General features: G+C 35.7%; 1 protein-coding gene across 3 annotated transcripts in view; it reads left to right on the forward strand.

The window, feature by feature from the left end:
• The window catches only part of TXNL1 (thioredoxin like 1), a 35460-nt gene extending 19936 nt beyond the window's left edge, over positions 1-15524 (forward strand). Inside the window, exons 4-9 of one of the 3 annotated variants that reach the window (XM_010336780.3) lie at positions 19-141; positions 1797-1866; positions 3896-4068; positions 7266-7370; positions 13855-13897; positions 15290-15524. In XM_010336780.3, coding sequence (XP_010335082.1) covers positions 19-141; positions 1797-1866; positions 3896-4068; positions 7266-7370; positions 13855-13893 — 510 coding nt within the window. In that variant the 3' untranslated portion in view covers positions 13894-13897; positions 15290-15524. The other 2 variants (XM_074383372.1, XM_003926048.3) reach the window with 2 other exon arrangements.
• The last annotated feature ends 1251 nt before the right edge of the window (positions 15525-16775 follow it).

The following is a 16775-nucleotide window of genomic DNA, read 5'->3' on the forward strand; positions in this document are numbered from 1 at the left end:
TGGTTTAATTTTTTTCAGATGGATTTAATGCCTTTTATTAACAAAGCTGGTTGTGAATGTCTTAATGAAAGTGATGAGCATGGATTTGACAACTGTTTACGAAAAGACACGACCTTCTTGGAATCTGACTGTGATGAACAGGTAATTGAGGACTGAAGTTAAGGCTTGTGGAGATTATCAGTATTCATGCCTGCTCTTGTTTCTTTATCTTTTTCCCATCTTGTGATTTATGTCTACTTCCCAGATGATCCCTTCTGCCTTTCATTTCTATAGCTTTTAGTTTCTTTTACTTCTGTCTTTTGACCACACTGACCTACCTCCTTTCTCTGTTCTTGTATGTGGGCTGCCAGGTGCACTAAGGAAAATCACTGAACTCTTGGATGGGACCCCCTGCAGAAGTGAGCGGTCCTTTTGTTCATCTTTGACCTGTCTTCCATACTTTCTTCCCACCCAGATGAATTCATGTCTAAGAAATAGAGACTAATGGGATGTGTACTTCCTGTGTGATTAACTCCTTTCTCCTAGATATAAACCTCTGTTGTATTCTTTGTTTCCCTGCCTTGCCCTTATCACAGAGTAAGTGGTGTGTTACCACCTTAATCAAGCTTTTAAAATATTTGTTGTAGCTGTTATTTTCCTCAATTTACTTTCTCTTCCATTGTGTCTGGTTTGTCCCATTCCAGTTCATCTTCTATATGGTAACAAAAGTTATTTTTCTAAAGTGTAAATCTGCATCTTCTTCTTCCTTAGAAGAGTGAAATGACTCTTCACTGGCTTTAGGAAGAGGCTGGCTTGATCTGTTTTTAGCTTTCTAGTCTCTTCTGCTCTTCACCTACAGTTCAGTTTCCTAAATATGCCATGCTTATTTTTTAATACACTATTATGGGTCAACTGTAATAAGTATTGGTGTTACTAAAGGAAATAGCCTTGTAATTTTCTTAGGCAGATAAACCACAATATGATTCTGAAATCAGAAATCCAAACCCCATCTTTCTATGCTTTTACCCCAGAGCCACCTTACTTTACAGCTTTGAGGGTATCATTCACATTGTGTTCCTTATGCCCTAAAAATAATGTGATAATGCTTATCAGCAGGACTGGCTCAGGCTTCTTGAAATTTTTCTGCCCAGGAAATCTTGTTTCCAGGGAAGAAGCATAGGTATTTATACCAAACACACTTTTGGCTGGAAAGAAGATGGAGCAAATGATCCAGAAGAGTATCTGAGAGATAAGCATTCTGATAGTGTTTCGTATTCCTGTTCCCTTATGTGGCCTTCCAGATTCAGTCAGTCAAGTAAATGTAGGATGGAAGTTTGGGGGTTACTTCAGAGCCTATTCTCTTGAGTTTGGGAACAGGGTCCATTTCAGGGCTAGTCGCTGCATAACCTATGTTGCCTCTAAATTGTCAAGTAATGTGGGTAGATACTTAGCAGACCATCCTAGAGCTGTATGCTAAAATGTATAGTTTACATTTTATTTTAATTTGTGATTTTTTATTTGTTAGAAAGCAGGCTGCTTGCCAGTTTATGGCTCACAAGACCTTAGATTTCTATGCATAGTTTAGTATTTACTTGATTAATTTTTTGTATTCCCTTATATAAATAATTGATGGTGGTGCTTCTCAAATGTTCTCTAATCAAGTGACTTTCAACTTGCTGATTTTTCGTATTACATTGGTTTTGTTCGATGAATTCGTTTTGTTTTGGTTTTTTTTTTGGCCTGTTAATTCTACTTCAGTCGTTTGTATACTCAGTGTGTTCAAGAGCCCTTTTAAAATGAAACTCTTTTCTCCACAGCTGCTTATTACTGTGGCATTCAATCAACCTGTTAAGCTTTATTCCATGAAATTTCAAGGACCAGATAATGGTGAGTAAAGCATAATTTTTCTTTAAACTAACTTCCTGCTTTGTAGAACTGTGAGCATAAAATTAAACTTTTTATTAAATAAAGGTAGAGGTAGTTTGTTGTTGTTGTTGTTGTTGTTGTTGTTGTTGTTTTGAGACAGAGTCTTGCTCTGTCACCCAGGCTGGAGTATAGTGGTGCAATCTTAGCTCGCTGTAATCTCTGCCTCCTGGGTTCAAGTGATTCTCCCACCTCAGCCTCCCGAGTAGCTGGGACTACAGACATGCACTGCCACGCTTGGCTAATTTTTGTACATTTAGTATAGGATTTTACCATCTGTTGGCCAGGCTGTTCTCGAACGCCTGACTTCAAGTGGTCCACTCACCTCGGCCTTCCAAAGTGCTAAGATTACAGGAGTGAGCACCGTGCCCAGGTTGTTTTGGAACAAAGCAAAATATAAATGAATGGGTAAATAATGTGAGATTGTTAGGTACTGAAAGTATGAAAAAAAGGAAACTTATTTTTATGCTTTTTTATTTTAAAATTTGTTTCCTTTTAATCTGAGAAGTGCTGAATCCTTTTTTCCAACTGTTCTAAAACTACAGGTTCTGAGCAGCCATATTTTGGAATCAAAACTGGGAAAAATTTATTTCAAACCCCTTTTATTTTAAGTGAGAAAACAGAGGCTCCAGATATTCCTGTTTGTGCCCTATTAATAGTATCTTTTTTATTTCAATGCATGTAAATATGATTATTTATTTTTAATCTCTTCTTAATTCTAAGAAGAGACTTAGAATTTCTCTTCTTCAAAAATAAGGAATTTTCCTTATTTACTCCCCCCATTTTTTCTGTTTCTGTTAAGCTTTTTCTGAGGGGGAATAGGGGAATGGAGACTAGGGTTCTGTTTTTTGTTTTGTTTTGTTTTTGGGTGTATTTTTTTAATTGATTGGAAGAAATAGCCAAGGCCCTATTTAGAAGATAGCATTTTCTTATTTGTTACGCTAAATTTTTATGTTAATCATTTGACTTTCACTCTGAAATTACAAAGTCTTTGTATAAGCAAATGCTGAGGAAATGAGTTTTACTTTTGCTTCATCAACCACAAAATATGGTTCTTAAATTGTGCTTTGAGGCTGGGTGTGCTGACTTATTCCTGTAATCGCAGCACTTTGGGAGGCCGAGGCGGGTCAGTCACTGGAGGTCAGGAATTTGAGACCAGCCTGACCAATATGGCAAAACCCTGTCTCTACTAAAAATACAAAAAATTAGTGGAGTGTGATGGTGCATGCCTATAATCCCAGCTACTCTGGAGGCTAGGTAGGGCAGGATAATCGCTTGAACCTGGGAGGCAGAGGTTGCAGTGAACCAAGATCACGCCATTATACTCCAGCCTGGGCAACAGGAGCAAGACTGAATATCCAAAAAAAAAAAAAAAAAAAATTGTGCCTTGAAGTTAAAGGGATTAAGACATTCTATATATGGGGCTTTACCACTTAGCACATCCTAATGTAATCCCTAATGAAATTTAGCAATTTGTATTACTGATTTTTTTTGGGGGGGGGTGCTAAATGTTGTCACTGATAACACTTTCCTCCTAAATAACTAAATGTACCAACTATTGGCAACTATAAGATCTAGCTCAAGTGCTATTTCTTTTATGAAGCTTTCTGTTAACTTGCAGATGTAGTCAGAATCCATTGTCACCTTCCTTGAACCTCCTCTCCTGTGGTATTTTCTCATAGCATGTCTTTTGTAGATGGAGGCAGGGATTTGCCGTGTGTGTGGTGTGTATGTGGCGGGGGGAGTGTTTTACATTCCTAACATTTAGCATCATGTTAGCTCGGCCAAGAAGGTACCAGTAAATGTGTATTGGAAAATAAAGGATTGGCTACCTAGATACTCAGACTTTTATACAAGTTCTAATAATAGATTTCTTTGAAGTATATGTATATTGATTTGTGTGTGCCTTTGTGTCTAGTATGTGTGTAGTGATAAAGGGAGTATAGTATGTTGGACGTTTTTAAACATTTCATTTTATTCTACTATTTTATAGGTCAGGGTCCTAAATATGTAAAAATTTTTATCAACTTACCCCGATCTATGGATTTTGAAGAGGCAGAAAGAAGTGAACCAACTCAAGCTCTGGAACTGACAGAGGATGATATTAAAGAAGATGGCATTGTTCCACTTCGTTATGTTAAGTTTCAGAATGTTAACAGTGTAACTGTAAGCAGTATTTCATTCATGTGTATTTAATAGGTTTGTGAGTAACAATACTATTTTCAGTATCCTAGGTGAGTCTAAGTGATTCTTTAAAGTGGTATTTGTCCACTCAGTTTGAAATGAGTAAAAATGTACAATGGGATAGTTAAATTTTCTTCTTTTTAATTTATGTACCCTAAAGAGGAAGAACGAATTGATTTTTGAATTTTTGTGGGTTTTTGTTAGTTGTTTTATATGTATATTAAACATACACATAGAAGTACTGGGTTTATATGCTTTAGCCACTACACCCAGCCTTTCTGAAGATTGACTAGTGCTTTTGCTAGAAGTTTATTCTACAACGTTATACTAACTGAAGATATTTGTGCTTTATTCTTTATACCTGGTAAAAAGTAGTGATATGTTTATAAAATCCTATTTGCTTCTTGAATATGGAGTTTTAAACTGTGGTGGTCATTATCTTAGTGAAAATGACTTTTTATTTATTTATTTTTGAGATGGAGCCTCACTTTGTTGCCCAGGGTGACTTGAACTCTGGGACTCAAATAATCCTCCCACCTCAGCCTCCTGAGTTGCTAGGATTACAGGCATGCACCACTGCACCTGGCTTAAAAATGACCTTTTAAAAAGATAATATTACATTTTATAAGATGATGTAAGGTATCTGAATTTTTTTTTCCTTCGAGGCAGGTTCTTGGTTCTTGCTTTCTTGCCCAGCCTGGAGTACAGTGGCACAATCTTGATTCAGTATAGCCCTCACCTACAGGGCTCAGGTGATCCTCCCTCCGCCTCCCGAGCAGCTGCAACCACAGGCACGTGCCATCACACCCACCTAATTTTTTAGTTTTGTAGAGATGAAGTCTCCCTGTGTGGCCCAGGTTGGTCTCAAACTTCTGGGCTCAAGCAGTCCTCCTGCCTCAGCCTCCCAAAGTGCTGGGTTTATAGGCTTCAGCCACTACACCCAGCCTTTCTGAAGATTGACTGCTAGTGCTTGAGATGGTTTTAAGTGATATAGTTTAGATATTATTATAAAAATGCCACTCATAAGAATCAGCTACTTTTTAGTGGTTATTATTTGCTTTTAAAAAATTTAGCATTGAAACCCAGCACATTCTTCTCACCTACAGTCATTTAGAGGAATGGGTAAGACAGTTAGAAAAGAATAGCAGAATACTTAGAAAAAGAAAGTAGGAACCAGCGCAGAGCCACTGAGAAAGTCATGCCAAACTGATACAATTTGTTTGTTGTGATGAAATAATTTTATTTTTGCAAATAAGAAGAATGCTAAAATATGTGTTCATTTTAGAATATTTTTGAGAGTTTCACAGAATCTATGTAGTAATATCAAGAATTATAATTGTCTGGGTATGGTGGCTCACACCTGTAATCCCAGCATTTTGGGAAGCCAAGGGGGCAGATTGCTTGAGCCCACAATTTTGAGACTAGCCTAGGCAACAGGTGAAACCGCATCTACAAAAAAATACAGAAACTAGCTGGGCTTGGTGGTGTGCCCGTAGTCCCAGCTACTGTGGAGGTTCAGTTGAGCCTGGGAGATTGAGGCTTCAGTGAGCTGTAATTGTGTCATTATACTCCAGCCTGGATGACAAAAAAAAAAAAAAAAAAAGAATTTTAATCAAGTTGAGTTTTAAGTATTAGTAATATCCTACACAAATGAAATCAGAGAAAATGGTTATATTAAACTTAGAACACTGGTTATCAGATATTTTCTTGAAAGAATTTATGGTTGCCTATGAAAACAACAAAAACTGACCAATGAGTGCCATCTCAGAATGAAAAGAAGTATGTTGTTTAAATCAAGAAGCAATTTTTAGCTGGGCATGGTAGTGCACCTGTAGTCCCAGTTACCTGGGAGGCTGAGGCAAGAGCTTCACTTGCACTAAAGAGTTCAAGACCAGTCTAGGGAACATAATGAGACCTTGTCTCAAAAAAGAGATAGGTGCAATATTTTAAAGTAGACAGCACCTAGAATATTGTGTTCTCAGAAATGGAGCAAATTTTAAAAATCCAATATATGAAAAAGGATCAATGAGTAAAGCTTTTAGCTTTTAACATGCTGAGGGGAGTTTTTAAATAAAAAAGTATAAAGAATTGAGCTTAAAAAAATATGAGGTGCATAATATTGTTTTAGGAGCTGATTCCCAATACTTTTTTTTTTTTTTAAATATTCTAGGTATGAGAATGAACACAGGAATATTAGAAAGAATATAACTCAGAGATTTTTCTCTGTGAAAAACTATGATTTTAATAAAATTTCCAATGATAGTCTGTCCCATTGTAATTGTAAATCTTAATACTCTTTCAGCATTTTCTGTATTTAATTGCTGGGTGTGTGTCTCATGCCTGTAATCCCAGCACTTTGGAAGGCAGAGGCGGGTAGATCCCTTGAGGTCAGGAGTTCGAAACCAGCCTGGCCAACATGGCGAAACCCTGTCTCTACTATAAAACACAAAAATTAGCTGGACATGGTGGTGGACGCCTGTCATCCCAACTACTGGGGAAGCTGAGGCAAGAGAATTGCTTGAACCTGGGAGGCAGAGCTTGCAGTGAATTGAGATTTGTGCCACTGCACTCCAGCCTGTGTAACAGAGTGAGACAAAAAAGAATTGAATTATGACTCTGCCATACCATCGCACTAAATTATCATGAACTTGTATATATGGGTGTCTTGCCATGACCTCTAGAGAAGGTGAGAATAGCAGGACAATTAGTATAATGAATAGTCCTATAGGAGTACTAGTCTTAATGTTACATGATTTAGGTTTTTTTTTTTTGGTTAAGTTTGAGTTTTGCTCTTGTTTCCCAGGCTGGAGTGCAGTGGCATTATCTCGGCTCACTGCAACCTCCGCCTCCCAGATTCAAGCGATTCTCCTGCCTCAGCCTCCCAAGTAGGTGGGCTTATAGGTGCTGCCACCATGCCTGGTTAGTTTTTTATATTTTAAGTAGAGGTGGGGTTTTGCCATGTTAGATAGGCTGGTCTCGAACTCCTGACCTCATGTGATCTGCCTGCTAAAGCCTCTCGAAGTTCTGGGATTACAGGCATGAGCTACTGCATCCAGCCTAGATTAATTTTTACAAAAAATAGAGAATATTTTTATTAGTAATTTAAGGAAATTGATTAAACTTAAAGCATGTTTGTGAAGAAGGATTATAAATATAAATGTAAACTTTTTTTTTGGTAGATATTTGTTCAGTCCAATCAAGGTGAAGAGGAAACAACAAGAATTTCATATTTTACTTTTATTGGTACTCCAGTCCAGGCAACAAACATGAATGACTTCAAACGAGTAAGTTTGCTTAAATTATACTTAGGGTTAGTAAAGTATAATTTTAATAGAATAATTTCATGTATCTCAACCTACACACTTTCTTTTAACCAAGTGATTCAAAATCATGTCATGAAATTTTACAAAGCTAAGCTAGGATAGAAAGTTCTCCTAATTATATTTTTGGATATCCAACTAAAAGGAATCTTTAATAAAAACGATGTCTTAACTGATAGGGTCTTTTAATGAATGACATAAACATAAGGGTAAAAATAATAATTTGGTTATAGAAACTGGTTAGTAATAATGGAAAAATGAAAGTAAGTTAAATCATTTGAAAGCAGTGGTGAGAATTAAGGAACTTTTTGTTGATAGTAAGATTCTGATTATTATTTCTGATGAAACTTTTTTGTCTTTTTTTTTTTTAGTCTGATGAAATTTTAAATTACTTGGATAATTTTATTTGAAAAAGAATGAACTGAGTTTTAATATGCTGACATATTAACTTTCCAAACCATGTTTGTATGCTGAAATAGCACATTTCATCAAATAATTGTAAATAGGCAAGTTTTCTCAAGTATTTTTATGTATCTTTATGTGTATGCATATAATTTTTTTTAGAAAAGACAGAATTATAAGAATTGTAAAGAAACTTTACCATTCTTTGTGAAGAATTTATAGGGTACGTGGAACCTTTGTTAATCCAGACTAATTCCTTTTAAACATTGCTGGAACAGCTTCTAATTGGTAACAGTTCCCTAGAGTTACTTTGAATTACACAACAACAGATCATCAAAGTGCTACTTAGAGCTTTATCAGTACAGAGCCTCAGTTGCTATATATTCAGTTTAAATGTGGCAGCACAGAATACATAGGTATCCCACTGTCTCTAATGACTGTCTGGCAGGCAGTCTAGAACTTGTGGAAGTTTCCCTAGGCCTGGCAATTCCTAGATGAAGAGGCTCCCAATGGACCCCTGTTGTGGAATTGAAGATGGAGAACATCCTAAGCACTCTTACTCTTTTTGGTGATATCTACAGATCTGACTTAATTCAATTATAGAAAATTGTATGAAGTTGCATAACGAGGGATGATCTTAGAAAATTGTATGCTCTTTTTGCCAGTTGAAAACCTGGACAGTAGGTATTTTAACTGGTCTTTTTCCAGCGACTATTTTCCTGTCTCACAGCATGATTAACTTTTGGGGACTGCAGGAATAATTATCTACTTAGAGCTGTTATGTCTAGATGTTTCACATATGTTTAATGACAGGTCAGAAGAAGCAGAGATTAAACATCTACATTTTTACAATATGAAATACGTTTTATTGGGAAAATGTGTGAGCAACAAAGATTTCTTGGCTGCCTGCTTTGCCTTTTTGAATTAGATGCCATTGGACTTGGCTTTAATTGTGCCTTGTGTAGTTTGTTCTGAGTTTAATTTTTTATAACATCTGTTATTATAAATCTTATTATTTTCTCATATCATAAATTTGGTTCTGCTTTCCCGTTTCTCACCTTGGTTTATGCTATTTGATTCTCATTTTTCCATAAATAACCACCATTCTATCTTGTTCATCTTCATACCAGCTAGCCATTCAGCTAAAGTTTCTCTAATTTGCATGAATAATTGTCCATCTAACTATCTGTCTCCACCTCGTTTTTAACATTCCCCTCCCATCCCTTCTAGCCTTTTATTTTCTCTTTTTTAACTGCCAGACTACGTTTTTGGGGGCTGTCTTTGGAATAGCAAAGGTGTTGGACCTTTCTTGCTTGAGAGTATTTGTGCTTGTTTTATAACAGCCATTTATTCATTTAATGTACTTGTTTTATAACAGCCATTTATTCATTTAATTTTTTTTAACTTTAAATAACTATTCAGTAGCAGTTCTCAAGATTTTTGGTTTCAGGACCTCTTTATATTATTAAATACTATTGAAGGCCAAAAAGAACTTTTGTTTATGTGGGCTGTATTTATCTAATATTTGTCATTTAGAAGTTAAAACTGGTAAATTTAAAAAATATTTATTTGTATATAATGAACACATATTAACATAAATATTTTTAAATTAAAAATAAGCATATTTTCTTTTCTTTTTTTTTTTTTTTTTTTTTTTTTTTTTTTTTGAGATGGAGTCTCATTCTGTCACCAGGCTGGAGTGCAGTGGCATGGTCTCGGCTCACTGTGGCCTCCGCCTCCCAGGTTCAAGTGATTCTCCTGCCTCAGCCTCCTGAGTAGTTGGGACTATAGGCACCTGCAACCATGCCCAACTAATTTTTGTATTTTTAGTAGAAACGGGGTTTCACCATGTTGGCCAGGCTGGTTTCAAACTGCTGACCTCAGATGATTCGCCCGCCTTGGCCTCCCAAAGTTCTGGGATTACTGGCATGAGCCATTGCGCCCGGCCAAAAAATAAGCATATTTTCTAAAAGAAAAACCAATTTAGTAAGAATAAGAGCATTGATTTAGAATTTTTTTTTTTTTTTTTTTTTTTTTGAGACAGGCTCTTGTTCTGTCACCTGTGCTGGAGTGCAGAGGCCCAGTTATGGCTCACTTCAACCTCAAACTCCTGGGCTCAACTGATCCTCCCACCTCAGCCTCCTCAGTAGCTGGGACTACAGGCATGTGCCACCAAACTTGGCTGTTTTATCTTTATTTTTATGTGGTGACAGGATCTCACTGTGTTGCCCAGGCTTGTCTGTTTACAAGCCTAATAGAGTCCTTTCCTTCTCATATCTGCTTCTGCATTCAGTCAGCTTTCCTGTCACACATCATATAGCCTCTGAAAAACTTCCCTAGATACTTGTGAAACGAATGAGAGTTTAAAAGGCAAAAAACAATTTAGCATTATGAAAATAGTGTTGACCTCCCAGACCCCTTGAGAGGGTCTTGGAGACCACACTTTGAGAATTGCTACAAGAATCATTTGAATACCATAATTGACTCCCTTATTGGTATCCTGGCTTTCTTAGCCCCGTGCTTTTAATGTTTAATAAATTTAATTGATGAAGTTATTTTCTTATGTATATTACAGTTCCTTCTAATATTTCTGAATGGCATTTGTACTGCAGTCACTCACTGTCTTTTAGGGTTATTCTTTAAAAGTAAGCTAGTATTTCATTGTTTTTATATTGTACAAAGCAACAACTTAAATGCAGTAAAAGATATGGAGGGTTTATGTGTAATTCAAATTGGCCAGATTAGTCTTTGTACAGATAAGAGTTGCTTATTACAAATTATAATTGAGTTTGGTTCTTGTTGAAGGAAGTATTAGATGTGTGGTATGGTATGTTTTGTCCCTATAGTACTAGTAAAATGATCTCTCTGTATCTGTGGTGGGGGAATATGTTCTTAGACCCCCCCCACCCAGTGGATACTTGGAACTATGGACAGTAACAAACCGTATACACACTATGTTTTTTCCTATACAGAGGTTTCCAACTTATGATGGTTCAAGTGTACAGTGGTGCAAAATTGATATGCATTCAGTAGAAACCATTCTCTTAAGTGTGGGTCAGTTACGCATTTTTGACTTAAAGTATTTTCAGCTTACAGTGGGTTTACTTATTTTTTTTTTTTTAAGACTGAGTTTCACTCTTGCCGCCCAGGCTGTAGTGCAATGGTGTGATCTCTGCCTCCCAGGTTCAAGTGATTATTCTGCCTCAGCCTCCTGAGTAGCTGGGATTACAGGTGCCTGCCACCATGGCCAGCTAATTTTTGTATTTTTAATAGAGATGGGGTTTCACCATGTTGGCCAGCCTGGTCTCTAACTCCTGACCTCAGGTGATCCGCCTGCCTCGGCTTCCCAAAGTGCTGGAATTACAGACATAAGCCACCACTCCCAGCCTTTACAATGGGTTTAATCAGGATATATTACCCCATCGGAAGTCAAGGAGCATCTCTTCATGTTTACCTCTGATAATGTTTAATGTAAAATTAGGCACAGAAGAGATTAATAACAAGGCCAGAGCATGGTGGCTCACGCCTGTAATCCCACCACTTCAGGAGGCTAAGGCAGGAAGATCACTTAAGCCCAGGAATTCAAGACCAGCCTAGTAAATATAGTAAGACTCCATCGCTGTAAAAATATCAAAAAAAAAAAAAAAAAAAAATTACCCAGGCAAGGCAGTGGCTGCACCTGTAGTTCCAGCTACCTGAGAGGCTGAGGTGGAAGGATCACTTGAACCCAGGGGTTCAAGTCTACAATGAGATAGGATCAAGCCACTATACTGCAGCCTGAGTGACAGTGAGACCCCATATCAAAAAAAAAAAGGAGATTAACAACAACAACTAAAAATAAAATAGAGCAATTATAACAGTATATTGTGGTAAAAGTTAACGTGGATATGGTCTCTCCCACGTTTGCTCTTTCTCTCACTGTCTCAAAATATCTTATTGTATTGCACCATAGGCAGTTGAAACTGCAAAAAGTGAAAGCATGGATAAGGAGGGACTACTGTACAGTCTACAGCAAGTTTCTGTATACAGCAAATTTATATTCTTGTAGGATAATGGACAAACATAGGGAAAATTAATCAAAATTAATCAAAGCTTAGTTCAAGGGTCTCTTTGTCCTCAAAGTATTCTCAGACTTTACCAGCTAAGTGACTTTTCCTTTTCCCCCAACAATGAGAAAGTCTGAGAATACTTTGAAAAGAAAGAGGGACTTGCACTAAGTTTTGAGAGTAGAGTTTGGACAGTATAGCAGGTGGCGACGGGTACCCTTGATAGAATGGAAAAGTAGGGATCTGGACATGAACTTAGGAAGGTGGAAGATGCATTAGAGGACAAGTCACGTATGGCATTTCTTTTCTTTCGCTCGTTTGGTCAGTCTGAATTATGAGAAAGTATATACATAGTAATCATAATTGAAAATTTCAAAATAGATTTGGCTTGTACTTAATGGGCACCCGGAGGAGAATTTTGATGACCGCTGTTTAGTGAAGGGCACTATATAAAGTGGCTTAGTGAATGATAAAGTAGATCGAATGATAAAGTTGAGCATTTTTAGCTTATATTTTTATCTTGCGTGAGCTGTTTCTGGATAATTTCAGTTTTCATTATTTCACTGACCCTTATATCACTAAGATGACAGAATCTTAGTGCTGTTGTATTTCCAATGTGGATAGAAATCTTAGACGACCTTACATGCTTTTACAACATTAAAAGTTAGATTTCTAAGGGTTGAAGACTAGAATACTCCTTCCACTTGTCTATTTTTGGCTCTTAATAGGCATCATGCACAGATTTTAATCTATACTTTGACTGTTTGCTATTGTAAATGGATTCTTTGTGTTGCCGCATGAAAAGCTTGCCATTGCCATCTTAATTGAAAGTAGATGTTTTTGCTAAAATATGCTGTTTATATGAATTGCTTAATTTTAATACAGAATTTTTAATTAAAATTTTTATAAAAACAAAAGAAAATGATTGTAGGGGCTTCTGCTTCTTAGGAAACGAGGTGCATGTGAAAAGATTTTTATCACTATAAAAATGGACTTTGCTAAACTGGCCATTCACCGTATCAGCTATTTTTGTAACATTTCTGTCTGTTTATTTTTCAGCTTTTTTAATCCAACTCAAATGAACTAAAACCAGAAGATATTTTAAAATGAAGTAATATAAAGATTGACCTAATGAAGTAATATAAAGATTGACCTTGTCTCACTCTACTCCCCTCCTTGCTTCTCTGCTCATCTAGCACCTTTCTGCTCTCACCCTTCCCATGTTCTCGCCATTGTTGGTGCAAGATTTCTACAGCTTCTATCATCTGGATCAGCCTTGTTACCTAGGTTTCCTCAACCATCTCTTTCTTCAGATCTCATCCGAGTCATGTTTCTCAGTTGGCCTTTTATTTTGTTTGGCTTTTGTTTTAGGCTTGCAACTAGGTGCTTTAATTTTATTACCATACCATGTTGCTCACTAGCCTGTTTATTTTTTTTTTACTTTCTACCATTTCATATTTAATTTTGTACTACATTTTGAGACGTAATATCACAGTAGACTTAAATTGTTATGAATGGTTTTAGATTTAACTAGTTGTTGAATAACGTTTTAATCCATTCTAAACTTTAAATTTTATTTTCTAGGAACTATAGAATTCTTTTGGAAATCAAATATGGCAGTTACATCAAGTTCTTTTATATTTGTGCTAGTTTAGTATAGTGATTACATTTCAGTTGAGGGGTGTTGGTTTTCTTTTCCTCTTTGAACGTTAGCCCCATAATCCTTGTGATGATTGATCGGGGCATGTCCTCGGCTTTTATCACCCAAGTGAGCTCAAGACCAGTTGAAGGACTTATGGACTGAATATTAGGCTGGGTTAATATATTAATATAGAAGATCAATGGATTCTACTGAATAAATATTTTCTTACACATAATTTTTATGTACCTAGATTTTGGTTTGTCTGAGGTGTAATATAAAGACTTAAGAATGAATAAAAAGAGCTTTGCGTTTGGGATGACAATCTATGTTGGAATGTTGAATTTCTTCTTTTTTACAGAAAATACACATTGGCAAGTTGAGAGTTATCAACCTGTGAAACAGTATGCAGATTTGTGTCTTCTGTATCACATCTGCCAGAACTTTAATTTTTAATATTATTTGTTTTGTTTTCTTTTGCTTAATCTAATAGCTTTGTGTTTTGTGTTTCCCAAGTAAAACAGTGATTAGTAATACTCAGTGTTTATTGGCACAAAATTTACGTGTGATACAGATAATGCCACTTCCCCTTCTAGTGGCTCTTAAAACCTGAATTTCTTACTCTTACCCACATTCTGTTACATGAAAATGCCTTTTTGTCATCTTGCTGGCTTGTGAGCTTTCTAACATGGTGTCTTTGGACCAAAGGGGAATTCCTTTAAAGTACTAGAAGTGATTTTTCTTAGGGTGGGAAACACATTTCTAGGATTGTATGATTGGGTATTTCAGTGGAAAGTTTTCAGATCTCTCATGAATGATGTTGACACAGCTGTGTTATATTTTAGACCATACATGTACTGATGACTTTTTTAAGTTTTGCTGGTATAGATACTGCCATTTAGAATAAAATCAATTTGAAATATGAAAATTAAATTTATAAATGTAAACAAATCTTTCTACACAAACATTCAGTATTTTGCAAGTAGGTTTCTTTCGAGACATTTTTGCTCTGAGAATACATTATCTGATGATAAACATTAAGTTTTAGGTAAATTTCTCAATTACAGCATAGTTTTCAAACTCTCCTGCAGATAATTTGTTTTCTAGATTTGTTGGTAGAAAACAAATTTTTATTCTTCATATTTTTATGCTGCCACATATATAGCAATCAGAACGTTTTATAAAACCCTCCAGTAGAGGATATTTCTAATCATTGACAGAAATAAGGTTTATTCATTTCATTTCTAATAATACACTTAGAGTAACCAGAGTTTTTTCTTAAAAAAGAAACCAGGAAAAATTAGTCATTTTTAATCTATTTTCATTTCATGTCTATGTATTGAGGGGGAAATTCTAGAAATTTGCTATATTGGGCATGAAGACATGAGTTTAGCATACCCTTCTAATTCCAGATTATTTTGTGATAGACATTTGATTTCTAATTATCTAAAAATAGTATGTCAAATATGTTTTACTCATATAGCATTGTTCTTTAAATTAACTTTTCTAAACTTTCAATCTTGTTTTTAAAAATTGCTATACTTTCTTTAAAAAAAAACTGTGTGAAATCAAAGATAGCCTGCATGCGTTTTATTTTTAATTCCTTGTGGCTGGAGGGCAGGGGAGGTCACAGTTTGCTTCAACAGTGAAAATATACTGCATGCCAGAAAAGATTCAAGGATAAAAATTAATGCCAAGGTTTTAAACTGATTCCTATACTAGTGTTTTTTTTTTATTAAATAATCCATATTTAAAATCAATAGGATGTACATGTAAAGTTATTTTTGTTTTTCTAGGTAGTTGGCAAAAAAGGAGAAAGCCACTAAAGTACAGAAGACACTGGACGACCATATTACAATCAGATCTACAGCTCCTGGATAATTGCTTGATTCTCGCCAGAGACTGTCAATGTTTCATTAATTGCCATTACCAATAAATCATTGCTTTTGTTCAGATGGTATCACTAGTGTTTCCATTGTAATCTTGACACATACAATTGTAAATAAAAGTCACTACTTTTGCCAAGCTTAATTTTTGTCATTCTAAATCAGTATTTTCTCTTTCTATGTATTTGAAAATTGGTCAGCTTCTAATTTTAGAAGAGACTTTAAGTGTCTGGTAGCGTATTGATTGAAAGCCAGTTTCTTTAGAAAAGCAGAAGCTTTTAGGGAATTAAGGAGTACATGTGCACACATTCATAGCAAGTGATTTTGCTAAGTGGTCTTGGAGCAGCTAACCGTGTTCAAATGAGTACTAACTTGTACATTTGGATATCTGAGCTGTAGAAATTACTCAAATTATAAATTAGAAAAAATAAACAGGTTTAATGAGATTTAACTACTCTTACCTAAAACTTAGCTAATGGGTCCACAAATTCTTTCTTGGTATATACCAAGATTTTAATCTTTTCAGGTAAATTTAAAATTTTTAGTTAGCCTTTTTTGTCCTACTAATAGAGGAATGTGGAAATCAGATGGTTTGGGGAAAAATACAGCACAATGAATTCAGAAAACAATAGGAATTGACCAGCCATGGTAACTCATGCCTGTAATCCCAGCACTTTGAGATGCCGAGGCAGATCAGTCACTTGAGGTCAGGGGTTCCAGACCAGCCTGGCCAACATAGCAAAACATCATCTCTACTAAAATTCCAAAAATTAGCTGGGCACTGTGGTGGGTGCCTATAATCCCAGCTATTTGGGAGGCTGAGGCAGGAGAATCCGTTGAACCCAGGAGGCAGAGGTTGCAGTGGACCGAGATTGTGTCATTGTCCTCCAGCCTGGGCAACAAGAACAAAACTCTGTCAAAAAATGAAATCAATAAGAATTACTATTTTTAATCAAGTATTACCTGAACTCCCAAAATGTGCAGTGTAAATATACAGAGAATATGATTTAAGGTTGAAAATGAGGTGGCCAAATACAAATGTTTAAAACGTCTTTCACAAAAGGCTGGTAAAATACCTATTCTTTTTTATCTTAGAATTGTAATCTAAAAGTATTGGTAGATTTAATTTTAAAATATCTGAGTATTTTTAAAACAGTATTTTAAAAGAGTGCATAAGACTGTAAAATTGTGATTCAGTTAATACATTTGAGGGCATTCTTGTCTAGGAACGTGGTAGATACTATTTGCCTTTGTGAGAGCAGTGTATTCATACATGTTTATGAAAATAATTTTACAGAAGTTTTAGTGTTGAAATAGTCCCTTTCTGAAACCTAAGTGTCATTAGATAGTTTAGTTCATTTGTATATGGGCACTTTAAATGGCCTGTGATGATGTC

Source organism: Saimiri boliviensis, chromosome 13, assembly GCF_048565385.1.
Source record: "Saimiri boliviensis isolate mSaiBol1 chromosome 13, mSaiBol1.pri, whole genome shotgun sequence".
NCBI lineage: Eukaryota > Metazoa > Chordata > Mammalia > Primates > Cebidae > Saimiri > Saimiri boliviensis.